At 48.0% G+C, this 12,023-nt stretch overlaps 1 protein-coding gene across 1 annotated transcript; it reads right to left on the bottom strand.

Annotated features, from left to right (window-relative positions):
* Positions 1–1,055: 1,055 nt before the first annotated feature.
* LOC121444476 (protein ripply1-like) lies at positions 1,056–4,038 on the bottom strand. The gene is made up of 4 exons (XM_041646284.1): positions 3,830–4,038; positions 2,896–2,968; positions 2,275–2,339; positions 1,056–1,791 (listed from the first exon to the last, which is right to left on the bottom strand). The coding sequence occupies exons 1-4, from the start codon at positions 4,036–4,038 to the stop codon at positions 1,536–1,538; spliced, it is 603 nt and encodes a 200-aa protein (XP_041502218.1). The 3' UTR covers positions 1,056–1,535.
* Between the last annotated feature and the right edge of the window lie 7,985 nt (positions 4,039–12,023).

The following is a 12,023-nucleotide window of genomic DNA, read 5'->3' as shown; positions in this document are numbered from 1 at the left end:
GCGTGTGAGGATATCCGTCCTGGACTTGGGGGCGTAGAGACGCCCCCCCCAAAAGGTAATGTAAGGCACTTCTGTTGAATGAATCAGAGCTTAAAAGGCTCAGGAGAGTGGAAACCCATCTCAGGCAGGAGCTTAAAGCCACAGAAGAGCTAGAAAGCATGCTACATTCAAGGGCAAATGAAACAAATTTTTAAGGGCAGAGAGATGAATCTAAAACGATAGTCAGAAGTTGGATGATTAGCACCAGGCATTGGGGCAGACACCTGTAACCCCAGCCGTGGAGAGTTAAGACAGGAGGATGGCTGTCTTAACAGCAATAGTGCCAGAACAGCTAGGAATACATACCAAGACCTTGTCTCTAAAAAAAAAGCCACAAACAAACAAACACACACACAAAAGCAGATGATTAAAGAATCCAGAATACCACAGTAAAGACTGGGTTCATGAATGTATAGTGTTGGATGTCCGCATGTGTTTTCCTAAAAAGTTGTACTGCCTCATGATAATCTGTCACCCCTTCCAGTCCCCCCAAAAAAGAACCAACCATAAGTCTAGCTGTTGGTGGTCCGTGTGCAGACAGATTGTGAAACAAAATGCTGGAAGTAAGAAAATTTGTTGAAGAGTAATTGGGACAGAAGTAAACATGAAGGCCCAAGCTATGGTTGCTACTGAGGGAACCAAAGAGATACAATTGACAGTATTTAGTGGGTGCCCAAGCGTTCCTCCTCATTTGACAGCGGCCCCCAATGACTAAGTGAGAAAATGCATCTCACCTTTACCCCAGCCCTCACCTCATCCTCTGATTTCATAAGTGAACAGAGAGGCCTGGCATTTTGAGGCTCTGTCCCCAACATGACATTCTCCAAGGAGAAAAATCTTTTGGCTGACCTCAGGTAGAGCAACAAACTGACCTCCACCTGTGACTTCAAAACATGGGCAGAGTTCAGTTAAGAAATCAGCACAATTCCAAGAAAAAGGCAAACATCATTCCATTTATTTTTCTCCTGATTCATCTTATGCCAATACCCAGACTGAATGAATAGCAGGCAACGAGGATGCAGGTCCCCAGACAAGCAGATTCTCAAGATGCCTTCTTCTGTTCCCTTCCCTTCCCTCAAGGGGCTCCAGTATTGCTTGGATCTGGTAATGGTATCTTTGGAGAAGAAGCTGGAGGCCAGCCTCGCTCCCCTGGAGACTGGTTTATATGGCTGCTACCTTCGAAAACTGGGGGATCAAACGGCCCTGGAGGAGTGACTGCTTTCTTGTCCAAGGGCATCCCTTGCCCTGCTCTACTTCCTGAGGCCTTCAGCAGTCAGGTCTTCCTAATTCCCTTCCGGGTCTTAGGAACCTCCTACTGTTGGCACAAGAGCAGCTCAGACAAGAACATGCCAGAGGCCTAGCCTTGCAAGCCCATCAGAAAAGCCAGGGTGTACTAGACAGCCCGAGGACACTGGTTTTGGTCCAGAAAATTTGTGTCTGGAGACTCTTTGCTAATTGATGCCCTTGGAAACCTGCCAAGTGTAACTAGGATTGCTTCAGTTTGGACAGGTCAGGGGTGGGTCAGCGGAATGAGCTGTGGCCTTGTGTGGTGTGGCCTCTGGTGCTCTCGCACACCCTTCTGGCCCTATTTCATTGACCTCTTCCTCTACATTCTCCTCCTTGTCCTCCCCATCTTCCTCGCTGTCAGAATCCTCATACAAGTTGATGGTGGCCTGGACGGGGAAATTCTGTAGTAGCATCTCTCCAGCACTGTACAGGTAGTCAAAGGAGCGGGATCTCGGCCAGAAGAGCCTGCGGGCAAAGGAGAAACAGGGCGCCTAACTTAGGCAACTCTCAGTTGTAGAGGGACCAGTAGGGGCAAGAAGGAAGAAGACCCTTAGAGCTGCTTGCTAGCTTCAGGAAGGGTCTTAGAGGGAAAGGAAGAAGTAACTCTGGCTCAGAATATTTGCAACTGTTACAAAATGGTTCCAGGAAGGAATGTCACCTCTGACAGACCTAGAACTGTGGCAGAGGGTGAGCCACCTCAGCGTCTCTCAGTTCTAGTGCTGACATCACTCACCACTCCAGCCCTTCTTTTCCTATTAAGGAAGAATTCTGTGATTGCTCAGGGTCCCAGGATTTTACCCTTAGGTCTCAGTGACGGGAAGTCCTCTGGGGCAAGTCACTTTGGCCTCCTCTCATGGTCTCTTTCCTCCTGAGTCATGGCTTTGTCATGAGCAGGCACAGTGCTCGGGGCTGTTTGTCACATTCTGAACTCCAACACTAGAGGCTTACCTGACAGGGTGACGGAACCCAGCCGTGGCCTTGGTGACCTCCGCAGCTGTTGCCCCAGCAGCAGCCTGTCCAAAGCAAAAGCTAGTATGTGGTTAAAGTGCCTCTCCCCCATCGAGGGGCAGAGATCTGCCAGTTCGGACAAACTGCAAAAGACTCTAGGCATCTCTTGAGATCAGTCACCTCCCAGCCCGGCCCTGCAGCAAGGGGTCAGTCTTAGATCTTGGTAAAACGTAAGCAGAGTCGTGGGGCTGGTTTTCTTCCCTGCCCCTGTTCCCGGGCCTGTTTGGAGGCTGTCCAGGGGACAGAGTTCCATTAGAGGACAAAACATTCACGGAGCAGCATGGGAGAGCAGGGGGGCAAGGGATCGAGAGACCGGAGTCCAGCATCAGTGAGGAGTCCAGCCCAGGTCCCTTACCCACTCGAAGCTTTGCTCTCCCAATCTCGTTTGTTGTGGAAACCTTGGCCCTGCCCTCCTCCCAGAGCTGCAGTGGCAATAGAATGTTAACAGTGTGGGCATGATGCTGCCCCAGATGAGCAGCTTTGGAATGAAGGCAGGTGACGTCTGAGAAGGGATATGGCTGTAAGGGCCCGTGTAAATATGTCACAGGGTTTCAAACTCACCGAGTCCACCGGCATCCTCACCTGCCTTGGTTGGTCATTGGCGGAGGGCAGCCAGGGTCTCCAAAGACTTTCTCTAGAGCAAACAGAAAAGATCAATTGGTAGAGAAAGAGGCCTAAATGTAGGCTTCCTCTGGTCACAGAAGTGGCCTCCTGAAAGCTTAGCTCAAGCCATCTGCTCCAGAATACCTTTTGTCCCTTGACTACTAAATCAGTACTCCTATCCCACAATTCTGTTATTGTCTGCATGCGCCCCTTAGGCTGAAAGATACGTATGGGCATGTCTGAAACCTCAATCCCTACTAGGATGCCCCGTACACAGGAGGGACTTAAAAGTGTTTTGAATATGGATGTGAAATTTGTGGAGGAGAGAACGCCCATTGTATGGGGAGCATCTTGCTACCTACTTCCTGCACCAAGTAGTAGTGAACAGAATTATGCTGTTTTCCTAGCTGGAGAAAAGACCCAGAATAGTTCTGGGCCCATTGCTTCTCCTCTAGACTTCTAGAGGCAAGGAAAAGTAAATACGAAACTTGTGGCATGCAAAGGACATGAGGCAGCACCCCAACCAAAGGCCTCTTTAGACTTTGTCCCTTTCACCTTATATCACCTGCCACCATCTAGGCCCCAAAGTCCAGGCTGCACTAAGCCCAATTTCCACGGCAACTTCTCCTGTTCCCTCAGGGAATTGTAGACTATCCCATGAGGGTCAGGCTACTTGGCTTTCTGCTTTGGCAATGTCCACTGTCTCTCAGCCCACTCCTGTCACCTGGAGTGACGAGTGAGTCCAGCTGAAGGTATAGAGGAAGGTTTGAGGCTCTTTGGTGTCTCCCCCTTCAAAGAGAACAGAGCCAACACCATTGGGGCCGTCCTACCTTCTCCCAGCTTTATCGCCCTAAGCCTGAGTTCAGGCTGTCAAAAGCCAAGCTCCACTTACCTTTCATTCCCAGAAACTTCTCGTCCACCGATTTGTGCCTGGACGGGGGCTTGGGCCGGGGCCAGGCCAGGGGGAGCAACAGCAGGAGCAGCAGGATCCATCCTTGGGACACCAAGCCAGGCGACTGTGACTTTTCCAGTTCTCGGAACCTTCTGCTCTCGTTTGCCTTTTCCCCCAGAGACCCTTTTATAAGGCCCGCCTTGACTCATCAGTTATTCAGGCGGAGCAGGGGGTGGGGGAATGTGGGCCGGTTGTGAAAATTTAGGGAGGGGGCTCGTGGAGAGAGAGCTACGGTTCTTGGGTGTGAAATCTCTCCCAGTTCAATAAACAGGGTCCAGGTGAAGGTGAGGGGTCTGCTTAGTTCCAAGGCAGAAAGGAAAACAAAGAAGGGGCGAATTTCACACCATTTGTGTTATTTCCCCAGGCAGCATCAAGGCCCAAGGTGGGAAGGAGGGGTGCTCATTAGTACCCAAAGGCACCAAGGCTTGGCTGGGACAGGGGGCTGAATACTTGGGCCTTTTAGCAAAGTTGGGTCCCAGTGAGAAAAGAAGGCTGCCAGCTCTAAGGAGAGTGAAGCACTCACCCGGTATTTCAGCTCAAATCCCAAGTAGATTTGCCAGGTGGACCTGATACAGGGTCACTGCCATGAAGCCTGCCACGTGGCTTCGGATAAAGAGGGGTTCTGGGGGGAGCAGGTCCAATCTCTTGCAGAGTGAACCCCAAGTCACCTTTCAATGCCTCCCCACACCCTCCTCACTGCTCAGTTGATTTGCAAGAGTGTCTAAAGCCCCTCTCTGGCCTCAGCAGAAAGCTGTGTGGTGTGGGGAGCAGGCCCCGGGGAGTTTGCAGGGCAGATTCCAAATGGCACAGCTCAGCTTCTGGTTTGGGAGCCCAGGTGCTGGAGACTGGGAGGGTTTCTGCCCAGCACTGTGCCGCCAAAGAACCATCCCAGGCCTCAGTCCTCTCATGTGAGATGAGGCTGCTGGCCCAGTGGTCCCCAAGGGCCTGCCAGCCTGAGCACTCTGTGACAAGCGCTGGGGAATGAATGCTGACCCCAGCAAGCCAAAAGGTTGGATCAGAGCGCTTGGTGTTCGCCACCTTTTGGGCCTTAGCCAAAAAGCTTCCAGTTACACCAACTGGCAGGCACTTTATGCTTAGAGGTTTCAAAAATATTCCTCCTGACCTCAGTGGCCAGCACCTGCCTAGATTTAGTGTCTTGGATGTTCATCACAGCCCGGTTTGTAATGTTCAAAAATTAGAAACAACCTCAGTGTCCAATTATAGGAAACCCGTTAGTTTTATTAATTGTGGTCAATCCTTGTAATCACACACTAAGCAGACAGTCAAAATCGGGGTACCAATGCAGCGAATTGGGAAAGGCGGATGCTAAAGAGTGTGACTCAGCTCCCACCTCCAAGCCCTCAGAATTCCAGCCACACTGTGATCTGTACAGAAAAAAAAAAAAAAAAAAAGTCCGGGCCAGAGCTGAGGATAAGGCTTAGCGGTGGAGCATGGCCACAGCAGGGTTTGACCCCTACTCCAGAAGAGCAATGAAGAAAACAACTCCATATGAAGAAGAGTGCCTTGGTGGAAGAATCTGTAAACAGCTAATGCGGTCAAGAGTGAATTACGTAAGTTTCGAAAACGTCACTCAGGATGATCCCATTGTGATAAGGGAACCATCTGGAATGTAGAGTATGCACAGAAAAAAACTAGGCCAGGTAGAAGGAGAGATGCTGCCGCTGTTGGCTCAGGGAGGAAGAGAGCAAGGTGGGGCGTTCCTTTCTTCTTTTTGATGTTGTGATGTTTGGAAGCAATATCCACAGCTGATCTGATATTGTTTGGCAAACAAAAAGTAAAAACAAAGATACAAAGTTGAGTGGGTATGGATTGGGGGCGGATCTGGAAGGGGATGAGGGGCTGAAAAATATGATGTATGGAATTCTCAATTAAAAATTTAAAAAAATGTTGGGCTGGGTGCTGGTGGTACAGGCCTTTAATCCCAGCACTCTGGAGGCAGAGGTGAGTGGATCTCTGTGAGGCCAGGAGGCGAGCCTGGTCTACAAGAGCTAGTTCCAGGACAGCCAGGGGCTGTTACACAGAGAAGCCCTGTCTCGGAAAAAAGAATGTGTGTGTATGTATGTGAACATTTTGTTCACATAGTCTTTATGTGAACAACTAATTTATAAAATTGTACATATTTTTAAAATATAAACAAATAAAAAACATTTATCTGTGAAGCAGAGAAAACTCTTAGAGAGATGGCAGCCATTTTGAAATACCTGAGGTTTAGACTGAAATGAATTCTACTTTTCTGTGCGACTTCCAAGGCCAAGCTAGAGAGAGGCCCCAGGATGGCAGCTACAGGAAGACTCATTTTGGCTCAATCAAAGGAAAAGTTTCTAATGGCTCAACCACCTAAAGGCCTGGCACTGTACCTGCTGTCCCCAAACAGAGGTTTATTTTATGAGATGCATGGAGTCCTGTGGGATGTGCTACCGCAGACTGGGGTAAGCTCTCTGATGCTGAACTTTGTTAAATGGGAGCTGGAGGCTGTATCCTCAACGGGGGTGGGGATCCTGTAGAAATTTGCTCAAAGGAGAGAGAAGGAAGCAGGAAAAGGAACAAAGCCAAAAGGACTGGGCTGAAAAGAGACAGCATGCAAAATGAACAGAACCCAGGTTATATTATCACACCCTCGAATCACAATGACCTCTGACAAAAGGAGGAGGTCAGAGGGAAAGGGGGAGGACACACATTTCTCTGGAGATCCCAGGTCACACTCAACCCGACTTAGTCATATCACCCACCATGCCACCTTTGACCTTGAAACTGTATTTCTCCAGCCACTTCCTCCTCACCAAAGCAGGCCTCACAGGATGCCTGTACTCAGCTTCCAGCTATGCTCCTGACTCTGCGGCAGCCTTCAGTCCTGTCTCCGCAACTCTTAGTTCTCCCTATACAATTGTTGCCTCCTAAGACGCAGCTTAGCATCACCCAGCCATGGAGGAGATGAAGGCATTGGCCTCCGTTGTGGGATAAAGGCCTGTTGCTGAGCCAAAATATCAGGGCCTGCCCGTTCTCTCTAGTACCTAGTACGTGGTCAAACAGATAGCAGGAAAGACCAGGATAATCCAAACAAGGTAACTTCCAATCAAAGCAATTAAGATAACAACTAATTTCTCTATCAATTATAGTGTGCAAGGGTTATCCGTGACTGTCCGGACTTTTCTGAGAGGAGTTAGGCACATTCTCTGGGCCAGACACTTCGTTAGGCCCTGCTTGGCAAGAAGATGGGCTAGAATGAGGAAGGTGCTCACAGCTTAAAGGGTGGAGGAAGACAGGCTTAATCAGCCTCTGCCAAACCAGAACCCCTCCACTAACCTCAGACAGGTTCCCCTGTCAAGGCCTCAGAGCGGCCTCCACGTTTCTCTGGGCCTCATTCCAAATTTCCTTCAGTTCCCTACCATGTTCCTGCCGCACCCTTCTCCCTCCTACTTCCCTGAGAAAACAGAGGCCTTCAAGCATGGGTTACTTCAGTGCCCTGCCCCAACCCCCAAAATGGGTTTGCCTCTCCAACGTCTTTTCCCACCCTCCACCCTAACAAAGGACAAGGTGCCCCTTTTGTTAAAAGCTAATCCTCCCTGCCCCCCCCCCCCCCCACTGTGGCCTCATCCACTGTCTTCTGGGCCCTCTCTCCAGGATAGTATCCTCTTTCCCTTCAGGAATACTCCACTTCCCTACACCAGAGTGTAAAATATCTGTTGCTGCGACTCACCCCTGTTCTCTCTCCATTACTTCCTTTCTCTTCCTGCCTCCTTACCACCCTCTTTTCTTTTCTTTCCGTGGCTCTCAAGTGTGTTGAAAGGAGAGCCTAACTTCTAGGCTTTCCTCAGCTTCCCAGTCACACCTCAGCCAATGGCAATTTGGCTCCAGTTCCATCATCCCAGTGAAGAGGCCCCGACAAAGGTCACCAATGACCTCCTAATTGGCAAATCTGATGAAATCTCTGAACTGTAGCTCCTCTTTTTAGTCCATCCCCTTGCTATGCAATGCCCAGCAATAGCCACTGTTAGACAAGCAAATCCATCTTCCTCTTTTGACCTCCATGACCAACCACACCCCCTTCTTTCTCTCACTCCCTCATCCCCTCTTCTCCTTCCTCTCTGCCATCTCTCTCCTGGAAATTGAACCTCGATTCTTCTCTTCTTATTAGTTTGGAATTTTTGAGTCAGGCTCTTTCTCTCATAGCCCATACCAGCCTAGAACTCCGGTTCCTTCTGCTTCGGCTTCCACTTCCTGCGCTGATTCCCGGGCATACTCCAGCAAGACTGGATCAACCTTTAAAGCTGACCACTCTTTCTCCACTCAGTGGCCCTCAGATCCCTATAACACCATGATGCTTCCAACGGGTCAGAGCAAACTTCACGAGGAGAAATTTCACCAGGATAATTTCTCAACAGTTCAAAGTTACTGAATATCAAACAACTGGCCTTCATACGATGATTTTTTTCACGGATATGTGCTGTTTATGCTGTTTATCACATAATAGATTTATAATATGTAAGGACACACACACTTTACTCTTTTTGCTGGTCAGCTCTGTGAAGCTTTTGTTTTGAGACAGGCTCTCAGGAAGCCTAGGCAGGCCCTGAACTCACTATGTAACTGGGGATGAACTCCTCATTTTCCTGCTCCTGACAGCCAAGAGCTGGGAGTACAGGCAGGTACCACTATGCCTATATCCACGAATGCATAGAGTTGTTGCAGCAACAGCTAGCGGTCCAATAACTAAATCAACTTCCTATGTATTTCATTTCATTCAACTTCTTCCCCATTTCATCCCTATAATCCTGTCACTCTGAGAAGACCACACAAATGTAAGCACCCTTTGGAGTCTGACTTCCTTGACTGAGAAGAACACATTTGAGCTTCATTCATACAGTTGTGGGGATCAGTAATACCACCAGTAGCAGTCACTGGAGATGAGCTACCTTTCAGCTAACATGTTTTTCAATTAATTTGCATTAGGCTTAGTGAAACCCCACTGCTCTGAGATGTGGATCAGCTGACAGCTGAGGAACACTGGCTTAGCCTTTCATGACGCTTCAATAACATGTTCCTTGTTCTACAATTTGGTGCACATGGACATGATAACCTTGCCAATGTCAACCCTAGCCACTGTGCCCTGGGGCACATACCTGTCTGCATACCTGTCTGGAGTTTATTGGCCCCAGCACAGGACAAAAGATTGTGGATGAATTCCCCGGGGAAGACTGATGCTCTGCCTGTAAGCAGTCTTTAATCGCATATAGCTCTTTATCTAGGGGTGAGGCCTTGTGAGATCTCCAGCTAGGTTCTCCTTCCTTCTCAAATCTACATATCAGACAACAGTACAGCATAACCACCTTCTCCACACCTCTCTGCCTAGACCTTCATATCCATGTCCTCAAATGCCCTCAAACACCATTATACTCTCTTGCATCTCAAAGATATCTGTAGACTTTTCTCTTGTACTCCCAAGAAGTCTTCTCCATGTGTGTTTCTGTTACAGAACCTCTTATATCTCCCTCTTCTCCCAACGTCCTCCAATCCCTGATATATCCCCCCACTTCTCTTTCTTATTACATTGTCTTCTCAGTTCAATTGAATGTGTCCTATGGAAACCATACTATATGCTAATGGCTGTAGAAGAGATGAATGAAATGATGAATAAAAGCGACGCTCTCTGGGCAATTATAGACTAGTGTGTGGGAAGGGAGCAGCCACTACATCCCAGGAGGACTAGGAGTGGGGGTGAGGGGACCAAATGGGGATAACAAAGTGCTTTGAGTGTAGAGAGGAAGGCTAACCAGCAAAGGGTCACCAAGCATCAGGTGAGCAATGTGTAAACTGAGAACTAAAGGAGAGCTTTTCTAGACAAAGCAGGAGCTCCAGGCCAAGAGAATCGGGGCTGTAAAGATCTTCTGCTGAAGGAGTGTGTGGCAGGCTTGAGAAGCTGAAAGGAAGAGGTGGCAAGTGTCTTTGAGGGAGAGAGACAATCAGTGTGGCGCACTAGAACATTCAGTGGTACTGTAGTCAGAGCTGACAGAGGGCCACAAACAGGAAGCTGTAGCTTTGTCTAGGCAGGAGACACTGGCAATAAAGGCAGGGAGTGGAAACCAGCTGGAAGAATGAAAAAGCTATAGGTGGGAGACAGGATGAGAAGGACTTCCAGATGAGGTGAGCAGAGGAAATTAAATCAAGGCCAACTTTGAGGTTTTGGGCTTAAGAAACCAGCTTTTTCAAATACAGAATCATGAAGGAGGACTGGTTTTAGTTCAAAGAGGAATTAAGGGCATAATTTTGGGCCAGTCATGGTTGCACTTACCTGTAATCCTACCCCTTGAGAGGCTGAGGCAGCGAACGGTGAGCCAGAGGTCTATCTGGGCTACATAGTAAGATTACCTCTCAACAAAAAGGGACATGATTTGAGGCACAAGGAGCCACTAAGAAGATACCAGTACAGAGAGATGTAAAGCTCAGAAAAATTGGAACTGATGGTGTGGAAGCCATCCAATTGCAGAGGGTAACTGAGACCATTCAGGACACGGAAGGCGTCCGAGAGTGGGAATGCAGAATCAGAGGAAACAGCTTGAGCCAGGCTCTTGAGAAACACCCAAATTTTATCAATAAATGTAGTTATTTGACAATTTCAGGCACGTATATAACACATTCCAACTATTTCCTCCACCCCCTCTTACTTCCCTCCCACTCTTGCTAGAAACGTCCACCTTTTAAAACAATTTTAGAAGTATTACAAAAGTAACCTTGGGCCATACGTATATTAGGCAAGCAGTTTGCCAATTATATAACCTCACACCCCTAAAATATTTTGAAATATTTAATTGGCAGGTAACATGCAACACAGTGTGATGTTTTGATGTATGTGTGCAGTGTGTAATCATTATATTAGGATAACTGATATGACCATAACCCCAAAGGAGTCTTTAAAATTCCTCTTTATTTTATTATTTCATGTGAATAGATGTATGTCTATGCACCATATGTGTATAGTGCCTTTGGAGGCCAAAGGAGGCATCGAACTCCCTGTAACTGTTGTTATAGATGGTTGTAAGCAGCCAGGTATATGCTGGGAATCAAACCAGGGTCCAGTGCAAAAGCAGCCAGTGCTCTTAACATCCAAGGCACCTCCCCAGCCCCACCTGAAATAATTCTTACTTACTTGTATGGGAAACATTCAATATCTTCCTCAATAGCTGTTTTAAAATACTAATTGTTGTCAAGCCTAAGTAACCTATGAACATGGTACATTAGAAGCTATACAACTGCGCCCGGGTCCCCATTAATCATTGACTCCCCATTGCCCTCATTCCATGTCCTTCTGAGGCTCTGACAATCACTCTTCGGCTCTCTAATCTTGTAAAACACCAATTCTTACTGTCTGAAAGAGGAGAAGGAGCCAGGGAAAAAGGAGTTCAAGAGGTAGGGTGAAGAACCATGGGGGTGTTGTGTCAGAAGCCAAGAAGGGTATATCATGAGGATACTTATGAGGTTACAGGAAGCTGTAAGGATGTAAGGGAAGCTAAGGCCTCAAAAGTAGCCACTGGGTTTTTTGACATGGGGTCACTGGTGACAAGAAAGTCTTGGTTTGGTGGAATGATCAGGTAGCACTATCTCAAATCTTTCCCGACACAGACCCGCCGACTCTTCCCAGAGTCCTTTTGTCCTTATCCCTGCCTCAAGTTGCTGTTGTTTGTCCTTCTAGATTCCTTTAATCTTGTTTCCTTCTTGTTGTTCTGTGAATTATTGTTATCTGAGACATTGTCTCTGTAGTCCAGGTTAACTTGAAATTCACCATGTACCACAGGTTGGCCCTGAAGCCATGGCAATCCCACATTAGCCTCTGATTATAAGGATCGTGGGCACACGCCATGCCCAGCTTTATGCCATGCTTCATAGAACCCCTGGCTTCCTGCACGTTAGGCAAACGGTCTGCTTATTAAGCTATATCCCCAGCTCTAGACTTCTCTTTCTTTCACACCATCTCGTCCCTCTCCAAGACCTTGCTTTATCTAGATGACTTCCATCCTCTTCCTCAAACACTGCTCTCACCGCTTCCGCCCTCTTCTCCTCCTCTCCTTTCAGACCTTCCTTCCGCCCCCACTTCGTTCTCATACTCACTCTTCTCCTT

This window comes from Microtus oregoni, unplaced genomic scaffold, assembly GCF_018167655.1.
Source record: "Microtus oregoni isolate MIOR12 unplaced genomic scaffold, Mior012 000127F_ref0000509, whole genome shotgun sequence".
NCBI lineage: Eukaryota > Metazoa > Chordata > Mammalia > Rodentia > Cricetidae > Microtus > Microtus oregoni.
Note: the sequence above shows the minus strand (reverse complement) of the source record. Positions and strands in the feature narration are given on the sequence as shown.

Coding starts and splice junctions, on each gene's coding strand:
- LOC121444476 (XM_041646284.1), bottom strand. CDS start 4,038: ATGAGTCAAGGCGGGCCTTATAAAAGGGTCTCTGGGGGAAAAGGCAAA. Junction 2,969..3,829: donor GAAGTTTCTGGGAATGAAAG/GTAAGTGGAGCT, acceptor TGTTTGCTCTAG/AGAAAGTCTTTGGAGACCCT. Junction 2,340..2,895: donor TGAGGATGCCGGTGGACTCG/GTGAGTTTGAAA, acceptor TGCTTTGGACAG/GCTGCTGCTGGGGCAACAGC.